This window comes from Myotis nattereri (assembly GCF_964212035.1).
Source record: "Myotis nattereri genome assembly, chromosome: 2".
Lineage (NCBI taxonomy): Eukaryota > Metazoa > Chordata > Mammalia > Chiroptera > Vespertilionidae > Myotis > Myotis nattereri.
The window spans coordinates 192,871,284-192,895,191 of record NC_138076.1 but is presented as its reverse complement, the minus strand read 5'-3'; the positions used below and the strand labels follow the sequence as shown (position 1 = coordinate 192,895,191).

The window sequence follows — 23,908 nt, the reverse complement described above, 5'->3', positions numbered from 1 at the left end:
TCCATCTTTTATCTCTTTTTTTAAAAATATATTTTATTGATTTTTTACAGAGAGGAAAGGAGAGAGATAGAGAGTTAAAAACATCGATGAGAGAGGAACATTGATCAGTTTCCTGCCACACATCTCCCACTGAGGATGTGCCTTCAACCAAGGTACATGCCCTTGACCGGAATCAAACCTGGAACCTTTCAGTCCGCAGGCTGACGCTCTATCCACTGAGCCAAACCAGTTTCCACTCCATCTTTTATTTCATCAGCAGCTTTATCTGTCCATATTTAAAGTAATCATTATAACCAGGGCTACGGTAGAGTCTGGTTGACAATCTCCCAAGACCATAGTAAGTGAGCAGATGATTTTTCCAAAGAAATAGGAAGACAGATACAGATGCTGGGAAGACACAATTTGTAATTATGATTATCATGGCTGATTATATAAATATACTAGAGGGCCGGTGCACAAAAATTTGGAGGGTCCCTCAGCCCGGCCTGTGCCCTCTCGCAGTCTGGGACCCCTCGGGGAATGACCACCTGCTGGTTTAGGCCGGCTCCCCGGGAGATTGGGCCTAAGCTGGCAGTCAGACATCCTTCTGGCAGCCCGGCTGCCCTCAGGGGATGTCCACTTGCCAGCGGGGAGCAGGCCTAGCTGCAGTCAGACATCCGAAGCACTGCTGAGGAGGCGGGAGAGACTCTCACCACCAGCGCTGTACTGGCAGTCATCAGCCTGGCTTGTGGCTGAGCAGAGGTGCCCTTGTGGGAGCACACTGACCACCAGGGGGCAGCTCCTGCATTGAGCGGCTGAACCCTGGTGGTCAGTGTGTGTCATAGTGACCAGTGATTCCCAGTCGCTCTGCTATTAGGGTCAATTTGCATATTACCCTTTTATTATATAGGATAGAGACCTGGTGCATGGGTGGGGGCCAGCTGGTTTTCCCTGAAGGGTGTCCCAGATCAGGGTGGAGATGTCCGCTGGGGTGCCTGGACAGCCTGGGTGAGGGACTAAGGGTCGTTTTCAGGCTGGCCACACCCCCTTCAGGATGGGGGAACCTGCTGGGGGGCCTGGCCAGTCTGGGTGAAGAGCTGATGGCTTTTTGCAGCCTGGCCACAGCCCCTTCAGGGTGGGGGTCCCTGCTGGGGTGCCTGGCCAGCCTGGGTGAGGGGCTGATGGCTGTTTTCAGGCTGGCCACAGACCCTTACCCTATGATGGTGTGGTCAGCCTGGGTGAGGGGCTGATGGCCGCTTGCAGGCTGGCCACAGACCCTTCAGCGTGGGGGTCCCCACTGGGGTGCCTGGCCAGCCTGGGTGAGGGTCTGAGGGCCATTTTCAGGCTGGCCACACCTCCTTCAGGCTGTGGTGTCCTGCTGGGGTGCCTGGCCAGTCTGGTTGAGGGGCTGATGGCTGTTTTCAGGCTGGCCAAGGCCCCCAGTGGGACCCTCACCCCATGAGGGTGTGGCAATCCTAGGTGAGGGGCTGATGGCTGTTTGCAAGCTGGCCACAGCCTCTTCAGGGTGGAGGTCCCTGCTGGGGTGCCTGGCCAGGCTGGGTAAGGGGCTGAGGGCCTTTTTCAGGATGGCCACACCCCCTTCAGGGAGGAGGGTCCTGCTGGGGTCCCTGGCAAGTCTGGGTTTGGGGCTGATGGCTATTTGAAGGCTGGCCAAGCCCCCCAGCAGGGACCCTCACCCTATGAGGGTGTGGCCATCCTGGGTGAGGGGCTGATGGCTGTTTGCAGGCTGGTCACAGCCCCTTCTGTGTAGGGGTCCCCACTGGGGTGCCTGGCCAGCCTCGGTGAGGGGCTGATGGCTGTTTGTAGGCTGGCCACAACCCCCAGCCACCCAAGCTCCCAGTAGAGGCTGGCTGGAAGCAGGTATCTGGGATTTATTTAGCTTCTATAATTGAAACTTTGTTGCCTTTTGTGGAGGCCACAGCCGGCCAGAACAGGCAGGAAGCTTGGCTTCCTCCATCACCGGGGCAACCAAGCCTCCTGCTTGCTCCAGCTCGTGGCTGCTCGCCGCCATCTTGGTTGGGTTAATTTGCATATAGCCGCTCTGATTGGCTGGTGGGCGTGGCTTGGGTGTAGCAAAGGTATGGTCAATTAGCACCTTTGTCTTTTATTAGTGTAGATTGCCGGGAGCGGTCCATCCTTGCTGTTTCAAGGGACCTAGCATATATGGCATACTGTTCTTAATATGTTTGCTCACCTTCTTGGCACTATGTGTTTTAACCAAGGTCACCTCTATGAGAAAGGTTGTTTCCCCAGGTAGGGATTTTCCCCTGAAGTTAGGGAGGGAATAAAACCCCTTAACTAGTGCCAGGCGGGTAATTAATCACTTTAACTACGAACAATCATGCTTAAGCTGCATAATCTTTACTCCCTGGAATGGAGATAAGAAACGCCCTAACCTTTGTAATAGAGATTGATAGGATTGAATCAACTGGTACAAATACAGATGTAACAAGACAGCAAGACACAGAACTTAGAAGACAGAACCAAGAGGCACAGAACCTAGACACAGAACCTAGAGAAGAACCTAGAGAGAGAACATGGCAAAAGATCCTGGACTGAACCTGACTACAGAAATTGGCAAGAGAACCTGACTAGAACCTGGTGACTGAACCTGGCTGGAGAACCTGGACAGAACCTGGCTGGAGAACCTAGCGAGGGAACATGGCTACAGAACCTGGCTGGAGAACCTGGAGAACCTAGCAAGAGAACATGGACACAGAACCTGGCCGGAGGTCTGAACCAGAACCTCTCTGGAGATCCAGACCAGAACTTGGCTGGAGATCCTGGCTGGAGATCCTGGCTAGGCTGCTGATCAACTGAACACTGTCTCCGTGTCCTTCCTTCTTTGCCGACTCCTTCCACACCTTTGGGGACCCCTGGACCTGCTGGGGTTGGACCCCGGCAGTAGATATGTATATAATTTTTTTTCATTGACTAAATAATGGGCTCAAATGGTAGGTGTACTGAATTGAATAGGATGAAAAGATAAAATCAATGAACATTTAGTATCCAGAAGTATAACAGCATATCCAGTATTAAATTGATGAATAAAATAAAAATGCCTTTATACAGACTTTCAACTTGCAAAACACTAGTGTCCCATGCTTCTCAATGAATATCAGAAAAGTAAGAACCATGAGAGGTGAAAAGATCAATGCAATGATCTCTGCTCTGGAGTTCTACAGTCTAAGTTTATATGTAAGAATTACAAATAAATCATTTTACCTGCAAAAATGTAACTGCAAAATTACATAAGTACATAATTATACATAGTAATAAGGAGAGATTTAGTCATAAGCCTTAACTGTATGATAAACCAGTTGAAGAGAATATACTGCAAAATCTTGCTTTTTTCTTTAATATGTTTTTATTAATATTTTTTAGAGATAGAGGAAGGGAGAGGGATAGAGAGATAGAAAAATCAATGAGAGAGAAACATTGATCAGTTGCCTCCTGCATGGGGAACTGAGCCTGCAACCCAGGCATATGCCCTGACCATGAATTGAACCAGCAGCCTCTTAGTTCATGGGTCAACACTCAACCACTGAGCCATACTGGCCTGGCTTGCTTTCTATTTTGAAACAATTTTTCAAGTGGCCAGGTTTCGGGAAAATTGACTTTTAATTTTTCATGAAAGTCTCAGAATTCATTTGCAACCAAATAAGCATGGAACTCCTATACATCTATTTCCTTTTCACGTTTCTCTTGATTTGACCACAAAAGCTACGTAATTTATAGGAAGTCAGTTTAACCTCTTTACTTAGAAACAAGAAGTTACAAATTTCAAAGGTATTTTTAGGGGTACTGAAAGTTCACAATTTCATTTAAGTTTTAAGAAAAAGAATTACTTAATTGGGTCATGGTTTGTAACTTTGATTACTATTTTTAAAAACCTAATACAAAATATAGTCTAAACTAGGAAATAACAGAAATACTTTCTAAAAAGATAAAATTAGAATGATTATGAGTATAAATGTAGAAGGCAATGTATCTTAAAATCCAGTGAAGCCAAAAAGTTATTTTCCTTAAAATATATGTGTCTATATAAGCAACAAGTGGGCTAAAATTATAAAATTCTTTTAGTAACAGCAGAATCACTTTTGCTTTATAATGATAGTGTCTCTTGTCACAGCTATGTGACTTGACTAATATAATATGGTTATTTCTCTGCAAATAAATCTACTTTTCTGCCTATATGATACCTGCACCTTAATAGATTTATGTAGTTGGGGAATAACACAGAACCATTTGAAATGTTGGAAACATTTCGGACTGTGAGAGTTTATTTAAGACTAAAGGACAGTAGTCTGTCTCCATTCTTGTTCTTTGGGATTTTTTTCATCATCGGATAAAAGGATATGTACATTGGGGCAATCCTCTTGAGATATAATATTCCAGTTGCACCCATGTGATGACGACAGCGCCCCTCAGAGGGAGGGAGCCGACAGATGGGGAGCAGGGAATTCTGAAAACTACAGCAATGATAGAGATGCTAAGCCTTTCCTTCACGTGTCTGACACCCCTCTTCAGGCGGCCTGCAGGCCAGGCGTCGGCTGGACCTTTACTACTTGATGTCCTGGCAGGATGACCTGGGCCCTGCTAGGCAGTGTGCAAAGCCACCTGGACCCGGGGTGGGAGTAGCCCCCCCCCCCCCCAGCCACTCCTGGTACAGCTCCTGCACATGGGCGCTGGTCTCCGGGGGCCACACCAGGAGGGCAGCATACATGCCTTCCGTCTGCCACACACCTGTCCTCTGCCTGGGCCTGGCCCCTGCCGCTTAGGCATGCCCGGCACAGGCCGAGACTCCATGAAGTGGCAGAGCCCCTCTACAGCTTCAGGACCACTTCTGGATGTTCCGAAAGCCGTAGCAGCCTCAAACCGTAGCAGAACCTCTCCGTCCCTTTCAAGGGTGACCTCCTGGAAGTCTTTGTTCCTCAGAGTGCAGTAGGTGAGCACCCCCACATCCTCATTGAGCAGCTCCTTGGCCATGTGCCCAAAGATGTGCTCCAGGTACCCGTCGGAGCTGGCACCCCCGTGGAGCCTCACCTCCTCCTTCATGTCTCTAAACAGTGTCCACAGCGGCGTCATTCGAGGTGAGGTCACTTTGCTCCATTATCTGGACAATTTCACCCGAGGTTAACACGCAGTCAGCACCCTGGGAACTATGTAAAGCTATGGGAACATCCTGTTTCTTGTCATAACACTGGGCCATAATGACGTGGAAACCTTGTCTGGGGACAGGTTCTGCCATCTGGTGAAGTAATCCATCACCAGAGAGCCCATGATCTGCCGGAGAGACTTGGCCGTGCAGAGGTGGGGGGTGATGAGGTGACCCAGCACGTGCTCTGCATATCGGACCCAGCCAGGGCAGGCGGAGGTCAGCATGGGTGGCCGGGGCTCTTCCTCACGGTGCTGGCAGTACTGACACACAAATTCCTCCTGACTCTCCAGGATGCTGAAGTCAGCAGCTATCTTCATGTCAAAGACAGGGCGCCCCAAGGCTTTTGAGGAAGCCACAGAGCCTTCTGGATGCATCAGTGACACTGAGGCTGAATTTAGCAGCAAAATAAGGCAGAGACTGAGGACACACGGACACTGCCAGCACCTTGTGCTGTGAGGTATCACATTTCTTATTAAGGTTTAGAACACGGAAGAAGTCCTTGGCGTTCTGCTGAGAAACTTGGACTCCTTCCTCTGCGGTCACACAACTGTCACACGCGAGGCAGTCACCCAGAAATATCTTGGCATCGGCCAACTTATGGAATTCTCCCTTCTCTCCGTTCTCCTGAGCTGGACTCCAGATGTTGACTGCGGCATTCTCTTGGTCGTCGGTTTTTTTTTTTTTTTTTTTTTTTTACTACATTCCTTCCGTGTGCAGTGATCACACTGCATCTGGAGCGGGGCAGGCGGGCCGGCTCGAGTGACTGGAGGAAGCACAGGGAGAGCAGTCAGTCACCGCTGGTCGCCCCTGGCGCTGCTGGCGGTATCCTTTCTTCCTTGTGGAGCATCTAGGGAGGGGAAATGGCCGCAGTGCCCGAGGTCAAGTTCCAGGAGGCCGGCAGCGCTGTGAGGATCATGCCAGTGGCACTGGTCCATTGGTGCCTGGCCTGTCCTCTGGAGATTGAACCTACAGGACTGCTAAGGAAGCCAGTCCCCAGTTCTGCTCCTCCTCCAGCACCAATTGATACCAAGAGGCCTGCCTTCCAGCTGCCTGCCAGTTCCCTGTTAACCATCCCCTGATCAATGGGAGCCTGCAGGCTGCGGGAGGGACCAAGTGGTCTGGCTTCTGCCCACGCAATCAAAATGTCACTGCTGCATGGATTCATTGGAGCCTGAGGGACCCTGGTTCCCCCATTAGTCATCCCCTGATCAATGGAGCCTGAGAGCCGGGGGATGGATCCGTGGTCCCTGGGTTTTTATATATTAGGATTTTTTACTCTGACCTCTTTCCTACATTCCATACCTGTCTATCAACTCCTTACCCACACTCTCTACTTCAATATCAAATAGGCATCATAACCTTAAAATGCTCAAAACTAATCTAACCTCAACTCTTGCCTTCTATTGCAGCAGCGTTTTGTGGTCTTTCTGCTTCTGTCCTTGCAGAAATTGCAAAGCAACCCCCATTTTCATGCTTTGACTTTACTTATCTTCAAGCCACTTCCTTACCAACTGAATTGTTATAGTTTTGTTTGTTTGTTTTGTTTTTGCATATCTTCCTCTATTTCAATCCGCATGAAAGATCAGTTTTGTTGTATTCACTGCTATATCCCCAGTGCCCAGAACATTGCCAGGCAGATAATAACTTTTTTTGTTGAATTAATGAATCAATTAATGTGTGTATATGACAGTGAGTGACAAAGGGAGTAGGTCCAAGTGTTAGAAAAGGTAGTCAGAAAGGACTTTTCTGGATAATTCAGATTTCTCCTAGGCTTTGCATTAGTAGCTACAATAGTGCCCAGGAAAGAATCAGGCATTGCAGAAATGACGTGCAAATATCAATTCCAAAAAATAAGACAAGAGGCCTTATTACTTTGGGATACCATGCACCTTTCTTAGCCGTACTCCTGCTCTGAAAGATGCTATGACTCTGTAGCTCTCAAAAAACTTTACTACCAGTGGTCCATTAGATACCCAGCTTGACTTTGCTGAAAAAATGTTGTGTGTATTTTTCTGGGCAGATGATATTAGTGGTATTGTGGTCGGGAGTCTAGTGTAAACAATAAAAACAATTTTCTATAGTTTGTACTGCATTGACTCCTTTTCTTGGTCCAGTTAACCACTAAATATTTAAGTCTATATCCTCAAGACTCTTCCTATCTTTGCCATGGGAGAATGATGGGAGCTCAAAGAGCAGTGGTATGTGGACTGCTGCCACCTGTGAGGGTGAGCATGTTGGCTTTTGCTTGGGTTTTAGGTAGATCCACTTGATCCATAATGTTAGTCTTCACCCCCAGAGGAACTATTCAAGAATTTGTAATTGAGCTGAGACCTAGATGGCGATTGATTTTTAGTTTGGGAAGACAATATTATTATTGTTGTTATTTCATATCAGATAGTTGAAGATACCACAATATTTTTTTTCTTTAGGGGGAAAGGAACCTTGGTTTTTCTGCTGTATTTTTTCTGGATAAACCTTAAAATCATTTTTCCCAATATTCTCAAGGTCATTATTAACGTATTGCTCTATTCTCTATTCAGTACTCAATTTTCTTTTTAATGGACTTTTAAAAAGAATTTGACACAATTGATATCTCCCTTTCCATTATAAACATTCTTTTTTTGGCTGTTAGAGAAATAGTACTAGTAATATCATTAATATTGGAATTACCATCTTCACTACTTCTAGCACTTCCACTGACTCCACCACTATCAGTCTTCTCCAGTGAAATCTACACAAAGATGTTCTTTGTCTCAAATTAACTCTCTTGGGTGTTTTCTTTAAATTAGCCATATTTGTAACTATAACATGTAGCTTCCTATGTGACCTGATTTGACAGTGGAGAATTTATGTAGAATGTTATTTCATGAGCCCGTATTAAAATTTCATGCTCACTGGTGAAATTTCTGTTGTTAATTTCATCCCATCTATAATAATAAAAGTGTGATATGCAAATCAACCAAACGGCCGAACAGCAGAACGACTATCTGGACGACCACGCTATGACACACACTGATGCCAGGCCAGCCAAGGCGGGTGCGATGCGATTGGTTGAGGGCCCTGCCATCATCCAACGATCGCCCTGCCAAGGGAGGGCCAGGCCAGCCAAGTGATCACACCCCACACTTGTTGCCTGCAGAGGGAGGCGACTGGTGGCAGGGGGTGTGGGGGCAGTGCCACACAGATGGCAAGCAGTGGCAGTGGTGGGGGTGGGGCCAGCTGCCAGCAGCAGAGGATGGAAAGCCCCGATAGGCCCTGATCACCAGCCAGGCCTAGGGACCCTACCTGATGGGTCTCGGATTGTGAGCGGGTGCAGGCTGGGCTGGGGGACCCCCCCCCCCCAGTGCATGAAATTCATGCACTGAGCCTCTAGTAAGTAAATATATTTAGTCTGTTGTCAGAATTATGTATTTGTTCACTGGGATAGTCCTAACTGTTTATTTCTTTTTAAACAAAGATGAAAATGTCAAATTCTAGGATACTGAATAAATTAGAACTAGACATAAATTCTATTTTTTCACTGTTTCTTTTATCTCAATTTACAGCAATATAAAATGTTCAGATATTATCTGGGCTGGCTAACATTACACTTTGTTTTCTCAGTGGAGTATGAAATAAGAAGTCAACATAATTTAGGACAATTCTCAGAAAAAAAAAAGAAAATATCACTTTTTTATTTTTTGCAATTTTGAAATGTAACTTTTAACAAAGCTCTACACAGATCTTAGTGTGTCTTCGACATAATACCTAACAACATAACTCATTAATTCCATTTTTACACCTTAAAAAATTAATTAATTTTACAGTAATATTACAGTTTTCAGGCTATTAAGAGCTATTTGACATAGGGTTTTCCAGATTGGCACTAAATATTTCAACTTAAACTTTTGTAAGTTATTTTTACTTAGCATTCTTAATAGGAAATCTTATATAATAAAGAGGTAATATGCAAATTGACTGTCACTCCTTTAGAAAATGGCTGCCTATGACCAGGCTGGCAGGGGGGTTAGTGAGGGATGACCAAACAATTGAACAGCAGGCATGGGGTGACCAGGCCAGTGGGGGAGCCATGAAGGATTACCAGGCCAGCGGGGGGGGAGGGTGGGGGGGGCAATTGGTGGTGACCAGGCTGGCAGAGGGGGGCAATTAGGGGCAACCAGGAAGGCAGGGGGGCGATTAGGCTGGCAGAGGGGGAAGTGAAGGGTGACTAGGCCAGCAGGGGGTGCAGTTGGGGGCAACTAGACTGGCAGAAGGGAGCAGTAGGGGGTGACCAGGCTGGCAAAAAGGGCAGTAAGGGGTGACCAGCCCAGTGTGAGGGAGGTTCAGTTCGGAGAGACCTGGCTGGCACAGAGGCCAGTTAGGGGTGACCAGGCAGGTAGGCAGGTGAGCAATTAGTAGCCAGCGTTCTAGGATTGTGAGAGGGATGTCTGATTGCTGGTTTAGGCCTGATTCCCAGGATCAGGCCTATACTGGCAGTCGGACATCCCCTGAGGGGTCCCAGATTGGAGATGGTGCAGGCTGGGCTGAGGGGATCCCCTCATGTGCACGAATTTCATGCACTGGGCCTCTAATCTTCACTAATAAAAGAGAAGCATGGTAATTGGCGTACGACCGCTACCCTTCCCATTGGCTAATCAGGGCAATATGCAAATTAACTGTCAGCCAAGATGGCAGCCGGCAGCCAGGCAGCTTGAAACTAACATGAGGCTTGCTTGCCTCAGTGACGGAGGACTCCAACGTTCCCCGCAGGCTGCTGCAGGCCTCTGAGCCTGCAGTTTCAAACATTGTAACAAATATAGACGCTAAACAAAACCTCAGCCACCTGGGATCTCAGAGCTGAGTTGATACAGAATTTTGAGAACTGAAATAAACCAGATACCTGCTTTAAGGAGTGGAGGCCTAAGAGCTGGAGCCTCAGAGCTAAAGCTGGCCCAGAATAAAAAAGAAAAAAAAAGAAAAAAAGGAGCAGTTGGGAGCTTCAGACCCAGCCTGAAAACAGCCCTCAGCCCCTCACCCAGACTGGCCAGGCACCCCAGTGGGGACCCCCACCCTAAGGGTGTGTGACCAGCTGCAAACAGCCATCATCCCCTCATCCAGGCTGGCCAGGCAACCCAGTGGGGACCCCAACCCTGAAGGGTGTGTGACCAGCTGCAAACAGCCATCATCCCCTCATCCAGGCTGGCCAGGCACCCCAGTGGGGACACCCACCCTGATCCGGGACACCCTTCAGGGCAAACCAGCAGGCCCCCACCCATGCACCAGGGCTCTATTCTATATAGTAAAAGGGTAATATGCCTCCCAGCACCAGGATCAGTGTGACAGGGGGCAGAGCCCAAACCCCCTTATTGCCCTGCGGCTCTGTGTGTGACAGGGGGCAGGGCCACAACCTCCCTATTGGCCTTGCTCTGTTCGTGACAGGTGAAGGCGCCCCAACCCTCTGATCCGCCCTGCTCTGTGCATGACAGGGCGCGGTGCCCCAACTCCCCAATCGGCCCTGCTCTGAGCCCAACCAGGGGCTGCACCTAGGGATTGGGCCTGCCCTCTGCCACCCGGGAGCAGGCCTAAGCCAGCAGGTCGTTATCTCCCAAGGGGTCCCAGACTGCGAGAGGGCACAGGCCGGGCTGAGGGACCCCCTTCCCCTCCTGAGTGCACAAATTTTTGTGCACCGGGCCTCTAGTGTGTTTATAAAGCAGTAAAGTTTGTCATATCACTTTGTCATATGTATGTTTCATATTATAAAATTGAAAAACATAACTAGATTGATTGCTTTTGCATGCTTCACAAAAATAATTAGTTTAATAAAAGCCAAAGAGTCTGTGAGTTAAAGCACATTACTTGATGATTTTTGTGTTCCGAATACAGCCTAGTGTAAATGAAATTCGCTGGTTGATTTCTAACACAAGGCTGCTTTTCAGCCTTCTTTTTCTGTATTCCAGCAACTCCCATGGGCAAACCTTCAGTTCCTCTTGTGAAATGGCTCTCTCTATGGTTCTGTGAGGTCTTAAAAAAAGAACTAGCTACTATATGACTGAGTTGGACAAATCTCTGTGAAGAATGAAATCAGAGACTCTCATGCTGCTCTCCCTGCAAACATCTTCATTTCCCAACTGAATACCTTCACCAGATGCTACCCTCTTACTCAGTTGTTAGGCCAAACACCAGTGAAGTCTCATGGCCATAGCCTTTGGCTTTCCATTCTGGATTTGCCACAATTGCCGAAGATTTGAGATCTAGATACCTAAATTTTAAACTACTTCATCTCAATGAATAAAGCAGGCGTGGGCAAACTACGGCCCGCAGGCCGGATCCGGCCCGTTTGAAATGAATAAAACTCTTGAAAAAAAGACCGTACCCTTTTATGTAATGATGTTTACTTTGAATTTATATTAGTTCACACAAACACTCCATCCATGCTTTTGTTCCGGCCCTCCGGTCCAGTTTAAGAACCCATTGTGGCCCTCGAGTCAAAAAGTTTGCCCACTCCTGGAATAAAGTTATCATTTCTTTTTAAAAAAATATGTTTTTACTGATTTCAGAGAAGAAAGGGAGGGAGAAAGAGATAGAAACATCAATGATGAAAGAGAACCATTGATCAGCTGCCTCTGGACCCCTGCCCCCCACTGGAGACTGAGTTCGCAACCTGGGCATGTGCCCTGACCAGAATCAAACCCGGGACCCTTCAGTCCACAGGCCAATGCCCTACCCACTGAGCCAAACTGACTAGGGCAAAGTTATCATTTCTAGAACTGTGTTACTCTTTTTGGTTTGGGCCTAAGGAAACTTTTTATAGTGAGAAAAAGTTCTAAACTAGATTTAGTGATGATTACAAACATCTATATATTTACAAAAATCCATCCATTCATATGCATGGATGGGAACAACATGGTTTGTAAATTAGACTTAAAGCTAAGAGAAAAAATGCACACATTTCTGCTCTGCATCATGAATATTGGGCATTATCTTCAAATATCAGAAAAGATCATTGGAAAATACGGTTTCTTCTCTGAATTTACCCTGATTTTTCAAATATTATGTTTAGGGTATCGTTAGCACGCCAAAAATTGTCAGTATGTTTTTATTCTAATTATATAATTATATCATTAGTATAATTTGAAAAGTTTTAGGATCAAAAAATTATTTAACTGTTAGGTAATTGCAAGCTAAGTATTAGGGCGTGTAACTGAAAATTTACATATTAAGGCTAAACAAGGCAGCTATAGATATCATTTAACTGAACTCTTAAAAGGATATAATTTCTATTCCCCTGACTTTATGGAGTTATGAGAAGAAAGTTTTTAAAGAACCGTTATGATATTAAACATGTGGTAGAAAGTTGAGAAATCTTGGTATCTAGGTCATGAGTAAAAGAAAAGAAAACATTTCCTCTGAGGTTATCACCAACAATGAAGCTGTGAAGCCTTGGATGTGCCCTGAGTGGACACTCTGAAAACAAATTAGTAGTTTGAGGACAACCCCCTGGTTAGCATCAGGTTTATTACTTTCTTAGTACATATCATACTTAAAACAAAACAAAACACACACATATACACACACATATTTACTCACTTTAAAGATGCAAGATGAAGAAAGATATATGACATTGAATGTGCAGTTGAAAAAACGGCGTCCTAGCCAAACATCCCAACTTAAATTTAAAGGTATGGAATTAAGTTTTTTTTTTCAAGTGGTGTGGATTAATATGGGCATGGATTTGATATGGGTTAATATTAACTTGAATATTAATGTAGATAGTAATTTCTAATATTCTGTTCTTGAACTATTTTGCTTTTTGGTGCTTCTGTCTTCCGTCTCTCTCTCCAGCTCGTCTCTCTACCCGTTTCTCTCATTTACCAATGTGAGACTAACAGTTATCTATTTTTCAAATAATATTTTTTCTCATATAATTTATTAGGATACTCTCGACAAATATATACGTTAAATTAAAATTAATAGTTAAAAATGAATATGAGTTGTCAGTCATGCACCTCACTATTCATAAAATATGGCATTTTAAATACCAAGTTTTAATTTAGCTTGTCAATAACTTTAAAATATGGTTTCCTCCAGGTGAAAATTTTTGTTTTGGAAAATATAGATATTAGCCTGAAAGATCACAAAATGTGGTGGTTCCTATGTGCAAACCTTTTTCACACTCACTTTGTAGATTTTGCATGAAAACCAAAATGGGTTTTGGTTTCGAAAAAAGGAGCTCAGGGCGCTACAAATAAGAAATTTGCAACTTTTAGTTAATTAAATAGTACATTCTAATATTAATACTTTACTATAGTGTATCCTTTGCTAAAATTTAGTAAAGTTTGGGGTAAAACATTACATTTGCGTCTAGTTGACAATTCAAGCCTTGCAATTGTATGTTTGTATAACTTTACTCAGATCTTGGCACTAATAATAAGAAGAAATTATATTTTTGCCATATGTATAAAATTGTAGAATTACTATAGATAACATTTCTAATATTACTTACAACAGATTAAAATGTTTTAGTGGTTTTTGTTCTTACTATATACTCTATTGGACTTGCACAGTCCAAGTATGTTTTCAAATTACTTGAAATAAGTTTGTAAACCTCTTCAACTATCTCTCCATAGCATTGTACCATTTCACATTTCTATATTTTTAATTGTTTACTTGGTTAGCTCACTTGTTTGTTCTTCCAAATAATTTTATAATGAAGTTTTCAGAAATTCATCACAAACAACCCAAACCATAGCAAACTGATGTAGTTCAGTATACTAAATCACTTCTTAATTCATCGATTAACTTAGGGAAAGTTTATCTCTTTGACACAGCCTCCAGACCAAAAGTGGTTGAATTTCTATTTGTTCAAGTCTACATTTATGCTTTTCGGTTCTTTATGTGCTTGTTTAATTCTCCTTATGTTGGCTGTGGCACTGTTTGTTTGGGGTACTTTTTAAGTTTATTTCCAATTTTCTTCTTGTTTGTTTTATGTTTTGTTAGCTAGCCGTGATAATTTCTCTTTATTATATTTTTAAATGATATTTGACATATAAAGGCCAATTGATTTCAATGTGTAAATTTTATTTCTAATTGTTTCATGTATCAATAGTTTATTTCTTTATATTGCTGAGTTATATTACAGGTATGGGTCTAAAGTTTTCTTAACCATTCACTGAAGGACTTTTGAGTTATTTCCAGTTTATGGTTATTATAACAAAATTGCTATGAACATTATAAAAAAGCAAATGATTAATTAGAAAGGTTTAATTTGTGTGAATATATGTGTCTGCAAGTGCCATGCATACACACCTGAGAGTGTATGTGTATGGGGGGAGATTATTAATGTGTAGATTAACATTCTTTTTTCCAATGGTAAATTATGCTGAGTAGTAGCAATATTTTAAGATTTAATATAATACATATCACAGTTTCCGACCATCCAGAGTGTTATAACTATACAATAGAGTAAAAATTTTCCCATGTACTTAGGTTTGATGCTTTTGATTTCCTATTAGCTTTTGAAATTCAAAACCAATATTATATATAATTCTATTGTTATAATTGCTATTACTCCTTAGAAATGTGATTAATGTGATTACTCCTAACTTATGTGATTAATCTCTCAGATTTTTCTGTGATGTTACACTGGTACAAAATCTTATTGGGAATATCTGGAATAGTAAATGGTCTTCTGGTTTTGACTTTTATCTCCCTGATTCTTTTGGGTAAGTTAAAATATCTTTAATTAAATAAATATATGAAAATGTGTACTTTTTATGTTTCTTTTTATATTATATCTCATTTCATATTTATAGTTCCTTACATTAAGATTTAATAAAGAGCTCCTATGTATCAAGCAATATATTATACTTCATTGTAATGTACTTAGTAGGTAGTCAAATCAGTTAAGTATTTGTTCTCAAGTGGCATACAGTTTGATAGAAGGAAAGTGTGTGTGTGTGTGTGTGTGTGTATGCATGTATCCGTATTTTTGAGGTGAATATTTAAAAGCAATATTTCTTTATTAGTCAGCTTCTTGTAAATAGATAGAATTCTATAATTTTTAATACAATTTATGTAAGATTGTATTTAATTTACTCTTATTTTTTTCCCAACAAATATTTTACTGAGCAACAAGTATACTACAAACATTACTACAAACTCCCAAACTGAAGAAAGGAATAATCATGTGGAGGAAGCTCATATTCTACTGGAAGAAATAGATTTTCGGTTAACAATTTTTGTGGGATGGGCTAAACACAGTATTGTAAGTCTCGGTAAAACATTAAGAAAGCATGACAGGAGCATGTGTACTTCCTAGAGCAAGAACTTTGTTTTATTTACTGTACCACCAATTCTTAGGACTATGCCAGGCACAGAATAGATCCTCAACAAATATATGTTATTCAAATGAATGAATTGTATGATATTTGAAATAATTTCTCATTAGACATGAAAATGAAAAAGAAACTTTCTAGTTATCCCTTCAGTGATTTCTGGTTCCAATCATCAGAATCATGTTAAGAATTTGTCTCTGAGGCATTGAGCAGGGAAGGTATTTACCCAAACTTACAATAATCCTGTTTTCAAGTTTCTCAAGGAGTGTTGCTCAAATGCCCAGAAGGAAATAATTCAAATATCACCCAGCATGATGATATTAGAAACCTGAAAATGAAGAGTGACACAAGAGGAAATATAAGTACTAAAGATGCGGACCACTGTGCTTCAAGTGCTACAGACCATGGAGGTATTTTTCAAGGCTTTGGCCTATTTTCGTTTTAATCTTTTAGACCTTCCAAATTTGAAAAATCTCATTGAACATATATGTAACAAATTAAGTAAACACATACCTTTTATAAATCTACTTGACACTCAAAACTTGATTCACATACTAGTATATATTTACAGCTGGGGGGGGGGGTGGAGCTGTAAAACATAATGTAAAGATTTAAAATAAAGTTGAGACATATAATTATGAAAACTTAATTGTGATGATAAGGCAATATGTAATTAACTATTTTTGTTTCTTAATTATATTTTTTTTGAAATACAAATAGGTAAAAGCAGTTATAACTCGTAAATTGTTATTGTAATAATAAGCTTTGGACTTCCAATCATGTAGAATTTTCGAAAACTCTTCTACTTTCAAATTTTTTAATTAAACATTTTAACAACTCTTTGAACCTTGGACATTTATTTTATAATATATGTGATGAAGCTGCAGATTAACTTATTTTATAACTATTTATCAAAGTATTTTCTCTATTCCCCTAATTTATATAGTCCTCTTTATTATATATGAATTATTATTATATCACATATCACACATAAAATATTATGGTCACCCTAGCCATTTTGGCTCAGTGGATAGAGCGTTGGCCCTTGGACTGAAGAAGGGCCCTGGGTTCAATGCCAGCCAAGGCTATGTATCTCGGTTGCAGGCTTGATCTCCAGCTCTGGTCGGAGCCTGTGCAGGATGTGTCTCTTTCACATCGATGTTTCTCTCTGTCTGTCTCTCTCCCTCCTTTCCATTCTCTCTAAAAATCAATGGAAAAATATCCTCTGGTGAGGATTAACCAAAAAAGGGGGGAAAAAAGAGATTATAATGGCCACACTTGGGTAGTTATTTTGGCCTACACTTATATTTTATATATAGTTCACTTTCCCTCATTATTATTTCAAAAGCCTCAGATCTTTTTACTTGGAGACTTCAATTTAATTTAAGAAAAATTAAAGGACTTAATGAAGTTGAAATTACAAAGAGATTGAAAAAAATGAATCTCAGTGTTACTTAATATCAAAAGGAAGACATTAAGAGGAATTACACAGATAAAACAAAGATAGAGATTCTAAAACTTTATATGGATAAATTCTAAGCAAGTGGTATAAATAATCTTTTATTTACTCTCTCAAATAGCTTTAATGCAATATATGTATTAATCGGTTTACGTTTATGATATTGGATCATAGCATGAAAAAAGAAAACCCTTTATGTCTAGGGTTTGCTTTGTCTCACTAAATTAATTTTCTTAAGTCCCCAGAATTATATTCGTATTTTGGACACTGTGAGTCTGAACACCTTGTGATGAGTGCTTTTATTATAGTTCCACTCTTACTTATATAACAGAAGTACTCTCACTGTCAATTTTCAGAGATACACATGTAATTTAATTTTTCTTTGTTTTTCCTATTTTTCTACAGTATTGTGCCCATCAGAATGGCTCAAATATCAAGAAAAGTGTTATTGGTTCTCTAATGATTTAAAAAGTTGGAGTGACAGTTATGGGTATTGTTTGGGGAGAAACTCTCATCTAGTAATAATTCAGGACCAATTTGAAATGGTATGTGGTTTAGTGTCATCGCATTAGCCTCTTTACAGTTCAAAATGGCTTTCCTCAAATTTCTTCTGACCCTTCATTTATCTTGCTTACTGAGTTTTGGGGACCTTCTTAAATTGTGTGCTTGAAGGCAATGCCTCACTTTGATTCATGCTAGTCCTGATCTGAATACTTGTATTCAGTTTGCAAGTAGACTGTGTGTATACATATAATATATCAAATAACATGGATAAATAAGATATGAATTAATTAGTATAAGAATCCTCATGTGGAGTGCGAGAAGCCTAATAAAATTCTAAAATTGTAGTTAGTATGTCTAAATTATTAAAATACTAGAGGCCTAGTGCACAAAATTTGTGCATGGGGGGGGGGTGTCCCTCAGCCCAGCCTGCACCCTCTCCAATCTGCGACCCCTGGGAGGATGTCTGACTGCCCTGTGGGATCAGGCCTAAATCAGTTGGACATTCCTCTCACAATCTGAGACTGCTGGCTCCCAACCATTTGCCTGCCTACCTGCCTGATTGCCCCTAACCGTTTCTGCCTGCCAGCCTGTTCACCTCCTAACCACTCCCCTGCCAGCCTGATCGACTTCTAACTGCTCCCCTAACAGCCCGATCACCCCCAATTGCCCTCCCCTGCCGGCCTGGTCACCCCTAACTGCCTCCCTTGCTGGTCTGGTTGCCCCCAACTGCCCTTTCTCCCCTGCAGACCTGGTTGCCCCCAACTGACCTCCCCTGCAGGCCTGGTTGCCCCTAACTGCCCTCCCCTGCTGGCCTGGTCCCCCCTAACTGCTGTCCCCTGTTGGCTTGGTCGCCCCTAACTGCCCTCCACTGCTGGCCTGATCGCCCCTAACTGCCCTCCCCTACAGGCCTGATCTCCCCCAACTGCCCTCCCCTGCTGGCCTGGTTCCCCCTAACTGCCCTCCCCTGTTGGCCTGATCACCCACAACTGTCCTCCCCTGCCAGCCATCTTGTGCCCACATGGGGGTGGCCATCTTGTGTAAGTGCATAACAATCAATTTGCATATTACCTCTTTATTATATAGGATTCTGTTCATCTAGTTACCCATTACTCACTTTTTAGGCTTTTATACAGAAAAACCTAAAACAATCAAATTATGTGTGGATTGGGCTTAACGTTACCTCCCAGAAGAGGACATGGAACTGGGTAGATGGTTCTCCATTAGCTTCAAAAATGTGAGTCTTTACTAAAAGGCAATCTGATTTATTGTTTATTGTAAGACTTACTAGTATCTTCATAAAACATCTCTGTGTCCACCAAAACCAACTTATTGGTAACTAAAGAATTTTAAAGGATGACAAATAATTTAATGTTCACTGGAGTAAATAACAAATATTGTGGTTTGGTTTACAAACTAAAAAAACTCAAAAACAATAATGGTGGCACATTTATTGTTTAAAGACTACTCATGATTTGTATGAAAAGGTGACTGAACCAACATGCTCTTGTATTTTCAAAATTCTCAATGTTTACCTCAATGTTTACGATCTTTAGTAACTGAAAAACAACTTTTGTATAATTTTTGTATTTTATGATTGATTATCATAACATTAAAAGACAAATGAGAAATATAAGATGGAACAAAAGAATATAAAAATTTTTGCAGCAATTGCATGAGGTTATTGAAGATTTTAAAATTTTCATCAATATTTTTGTGTGCTTATGTTTATTGTGTAATAAAATATTTAGAGCTATAAATAGTTAAACCAGTAAATTCAAATTTTATCCTGATGTTGGTAGACAAAATAATGGTCCCAAAGATGCCCATATCCAAGTACCAAGATCCTTAGACTGTATTACTTTGAAATGGTATGTGGTTTAGCATCACAGCTATGGCATTAGCCTCTTTACAGTTCAAAATGGCTTTCCTCAAATTTCCTCTGACACTTCATTAAATTATCATTTATCTTGCTTACTGAGTTTTGGGGACCCTCTTAAATTGTGTGCTCAAAGCCAGTGCCTCACTTTGACTCATGCTAGTCCTGATCTGAATACTTGTATTCAACTTGCAAGTAGACTATGTGTATGCACATAACATTAAAAGATAAATGATAGATATAAGATCGATCAAAGGAATACAAAATTTTCTCAGCAATTGCATGAGATTATTGAGGATTTTAAAATTTTGGCAAAAAAGATTTCAAGGCTGTGGTTAAATTAATCATCTTGAGATAAGAACATTATGTTGGATTATCCAGGCGGTCACAATGTAAACACGGGCCCTTACAAGAAAGAAATAAGGGCATGTGGTCCAAGTGATACAGCCATGGCCCACGCAGGGCATCAGCCTCTAAAAGCTGCAAAGGGCAATGAACAAAATTCCCCCTAGTGCCTGTGGAAGGCAGCACTGTACACACTTGACTTACTCCCGTAAAACTAGATTTAGAATTCTGACAGCTAGAACTGCAAGATAACAAATTTGTGTTTTTTTTAAGCCACTAAATTAGTGGCAATTCATTAGAGCAGTGATAAGAAATTAATACACTATGTAACCAACTAATTAATGATATTGTTGTGTTATTTCCACTCCATTACTTTGTCATTAAATATTACTTATTTTCCATCTAACTGGACTAAATGAATCAATCTAAGCAAGTCAATCAAAGACACTGGAATGGAGAATAAAATTATGAGATGGTATCATTTGAGGGTAGGGTTGTAATACTGAACATTCTCTGATTGATCACCAATGAAGGTCCTTAGTTTACCTCTGCTAAACCCACTCAACACTACCTATAAGATTTATTTTTATTTTTTTTATTTTTTTTAAAATATATTTTATTGATTTTTTACAGAGAGGAAGGGAGAGAGATAGAGAGTTAGAAACAACGATGAGAGAGAAACATCGATCAGCTGCCTCCTGCACATCTCCCACTGGGGATGTGCCCGCAACCCCAGGTACATGCCCTTGACCGGAATCGAACCTGTGACCTTTCAGTCCGCAGGCCGACGCTCTATCCACTGAGCCAAACCGGTTTCGGCAAGATTTAGTTTTAACTTTAGACCATGCCTGGAGATTTTTGTTCAAAATACATTCAATGTAAAATTCAAACATAAACTTGGGAACAGTGTATTTTCCAATATGGAAATCCAGCACTTATTTGCTCCTTATTAATTTGGAAGTTTTCTTGACCCTGTACATCTTGTCCATGATTCTTAAAACTTTTTCCTAAGTTTAAATAAATTCCTAACAGAATAAAATCCCTAACATTATAGTATTTTATAGATAATTTTATAATTGTATTTATCATACTTCTTTATGGATAAACTAGAGGCCTGGTGCACAGATTCATGTAGTGGTGAGGTCCCTCAGCCTGGCCTGTGGGGATTGGGCTGAAATCAGCAGTCCAACATCTCCTAAGGCGTCCTGGATTGTGAGAGGGCACAGGCCAGGCCGAGGGACCCCACCGGTGCACGAATTCATATCCTGGGCCTCTAGTATGCACATAAGATCTTTGTTTAAGCTCTTCCTGCCCTCCCCATTACCCCCTTCCCTCTGAGATTCACCAGTCTGTTCCATGTTTCCATGCCTGTGGTTTCTGCTCCTGCGTTGAGCGTCTGCCCCCTGGTGGTCAGTGCATGTCATAGATAATACAATAAATGTATAATTTAGTTAGAGCTTAGATAGGTCAGTTTGTGTAGAAAGTTCTATGAGCATTGGTTAATTTAACCTCATAATAGTATCATGAGGCAAATATTATTAATACATTGTACAATTTGATATGAGAAGCCAGCCACAAAAGTTAAGTGAGTTGTTCATGTGACTTAACCTTTTTTTTTTTTTTTTTAACCTAAAGACCACATGTAAAAAAATACTCAAATGGGAATATGGGCACACATTTATTCTTAGCTCTATCATTTGCAAACAAACCCTCTGAGAACTTTCTGCCAATCAGATAGTAATACTAAGTTACAGATATACTGTAATGTTTAGTCAGTCAAAGTATTTGCAAATGTCTTGATATTTTGAATTACCTTTTAATTAAGGGAGGACATTAGCTGCAAATACAAATGGATCTCTTCATCAACAATGATTAACCATATATTTATCATCTCTTCTGCAGATTCTTCATAAAAGGACCAGCTACTGAAAACAGCTGTGCTGCCATCAAGGGAAACAAAATTTACTCTGAAACCTGCAGCAGTGTTTTCAAGTGGATTTGTCAATGTTCATATTTTAAAATATAAGTTATAGTGGAATAATCAGTTATCAAAGATTTTTGACTATTAGGTTCTAATATTAATCTTCAAGAGCAAGAATTTAAAACCGAAATTAAACACCAAAATCTTTTCTCCATTTTCCCTTCATCACCCATATTGATGCTAGTCTCAAAATAACTGCTGCTTATAATCTACAATATAACCTTTCTAGTTTTTAATGTGATAATATAATCTAGTGTAAATCCATGCATTTATATTCAGGATTTTTATTCATTTTTTTTCATTTACAGCAAATGTTATTATGTCTGCTTTCCTGTATTTTGCCTTTTTATTATTAATAATATTCTATGCAAATTTCATGTAGTCCTGAGTTGTATTATGGTGTGGATTTATAGATTCTATACTCCTTTATTGATGAACATTAACTTTGTTTCTAGGATTTTGCTACTATAAACTGTGTTTCAATAAATATTCTAAATATTTTCTTAAATAATAGCACCTTTTTTCGATGATATAAACTTTAAAATTGGAAATTCTGGGTAAAAGTGTTAAACATGTTGTCTGTTTACTTTAGATTTTATAAAAGTTTTATCTAAGCTTGGAAACTATTAAAAACTTTCAAGAAGATTGTGGGTACAGAATAAAGATCTAAATCTTTTTCTTGAACCTCTTTAGAATTAGTTGTCAAACTGATGTATTTAATTATGAAATTTCAGGTATCATTGAATAATACTGTGTATATTTCCTACAAAAATATTCTACCTAATCACAATACAATGACCCAAATCCACATTAACATTGCCACAGTGCTACCAACTAATTCTCTGGCTACCTTCAGTGTTTGCCAATTATCAAAAATAATGTTCTTTAGAGTAAACAGCCAGTTCAGATGTTTATTTAAATTTCCTGCCATCTAGAAGAGTTCCTTAGCCTTCTTTGCTATTCATGACCTTGACCTCTTGAATACCAGAAGCTGGTGATTCTGTAAAATGTACTTCAATTTGAATCTGTCTGATTATTTCTCATGGTTATATTCAAGTTATGCCTCCTTGGCAGGAATAGCAGAGAAGTGATGTAGTGAAATTGCCTTCTTCTCAATGGTTCATAATTTTCTATTCTGATGTTCAAATTGTTCCAAACTGAATCACAAGAGCTGCCCTTCAAGGTGACATCTGTCCCTGATCTCCACAATTCTTTGCTTGTTTGTAGTTTTTTCTGTTTGTTTTTAATGGTAATAGCCTCAGTAGAATACCAATGATCATCTTTGCCAATATCTGAACTGGCCTTTATGTTCTAGCCCAGAGGTTTTCAATTGGTGTGCTACAGACATTTTAAAACATGCAACACCTGACTATTTAGTCAGCACTGACCCCTTTCTTTTTTTTTTTTCTCTTCAATTACTTTGCATGTTGTCAGCTGTTCCTCCCATCTGAGACTGAAATGCCATATTCAACTTTGAGTTTATGCCTGACACCTCCAGAGTGGTAGAAATCCACAGCTTTTCTCCTGTCTTGCAACTCCCTTTAAAGAGGCAGCCGGGTTCTCTTTTCTCCCTTGAGACTTTCTTCTCCTCTCTGAAGGTGCCATCCCCAAGCCTCCAGGGCCAGGGGCACTGACCTTCCCCCCCCCCCCCCCCACCGAGTGTCAAATAAAAAATGACAACAGCCAACACAACAATAGATTTCCTGTGTGAATGAATCAAAATTATACCTATTTTTTTTCAGATTGTCAGAATAATGTTGGAGTACTTACTCCTTGACCCTGCTCACCGTGCCAACTGTGGGAGCCCAGGTCTTTCTCTGCCAGAGGCTAAACCCTTGTAGATGCCGGTTATGAGATGGAAAAGATATGGGAAGTCGTGGGCATATAAGAGAGCCTTTATTGTAGCCGAAGTTGCCATTGCTAACAAGGAGCCATTAGGCAAAAGAGTTCTTCAAAGTAGCCTCACAAAGTAGCTGCAGAAAGCAGCCTTTGCAAATACAGTAGAAACACAGGAACCCTTGTAAACATGGCAGCCATTGCTAACAAAACGGCTTGACCGGTAGCCAGCCTTACATAAAAGCAGCCTCCTACTGGCTGCTCAGTAACACACTTTATACCAATTTAGACAAAAGAGACTTCTTGCCAAATAGTGGCATCAGTATTTGGGTTATAGTGCTGGGGTCCAACCCCAGCGGGTCCAGGGGTCCCCAAAGGCGTAGACGGAGTCAGCGAAGAAGGAATGACACGGAGACAGCACTCAGTTGATCAG

The 23,908-nt window shown here is 41.1% G+C and overlaps 1 protein-coding gene and 1 pseudogene across 4 annotated transcripts; one reads left to right on the top strand and one right to left on the bottom strand.

Annotated features, from left to right (window-relative positions):
• Positions 1-3,221: 3,221 nt before the first annotated feature.
• Positions 3,222-5,892, bottom strand: LOC308513987 (nuclear prelamin A recognition factor-like; annotated as a pseudogene). Its single transcript has 2 exons — positions 4,747-5,892; positions 3,222-3,225 (listed from the first exon to the last, which is right to left on the bottom strand). The product of its transcript is annotated as a nuclear prelamin A recognition factor-like (transcript).
• Positions 5,893-12,597: 6,705 nt separating this feature from the next.
• On the top strand, positions 12,598-22,332 carry LOC308514275 (killer cell lectin-like receptor subfamily F member 1; the record flags this gene model as incomplete). 3 transcript variants are annotated; one of them, XM_081084363.1, is made up of 6 exons in its annotated part: positions 12,735-12,819; positions 14,764-14,862; positions 15,729-15,884; positions 17,339-17,478; positions 18,559-18,671; positions 21,561-22,330. In XM_081084363.1, 6 exons carry the CDS (start codon positions 12,735-12,737, stop codon positions 21,682-21,684), a joined length of 717 nt encoding a protein of 238 aa, XP_080940489.1. In that variant the 3' UTR covers positions 21,685-22,330. The 3 variants fall into 3 exon arrangements, 2 of the variants coding, with proteins under 2 accessions (XP_080940490.1, XP_080940489.1); XR_013995580.1 differs by lacking the exon at positions 17,339-17,478 and having other exon boundaries at positions 12,680-12,819; positions 21,561-22,332; XM_081084364.1 differs by lacking the exons at positions 17,339-17,478; positions 18,559-18,671 and having other exon boundaries at positions 12,598-12,819; positions 21,561-22,195.
• Positions 22,333-23,908: the final 1,576 nt, after the last annotated feature.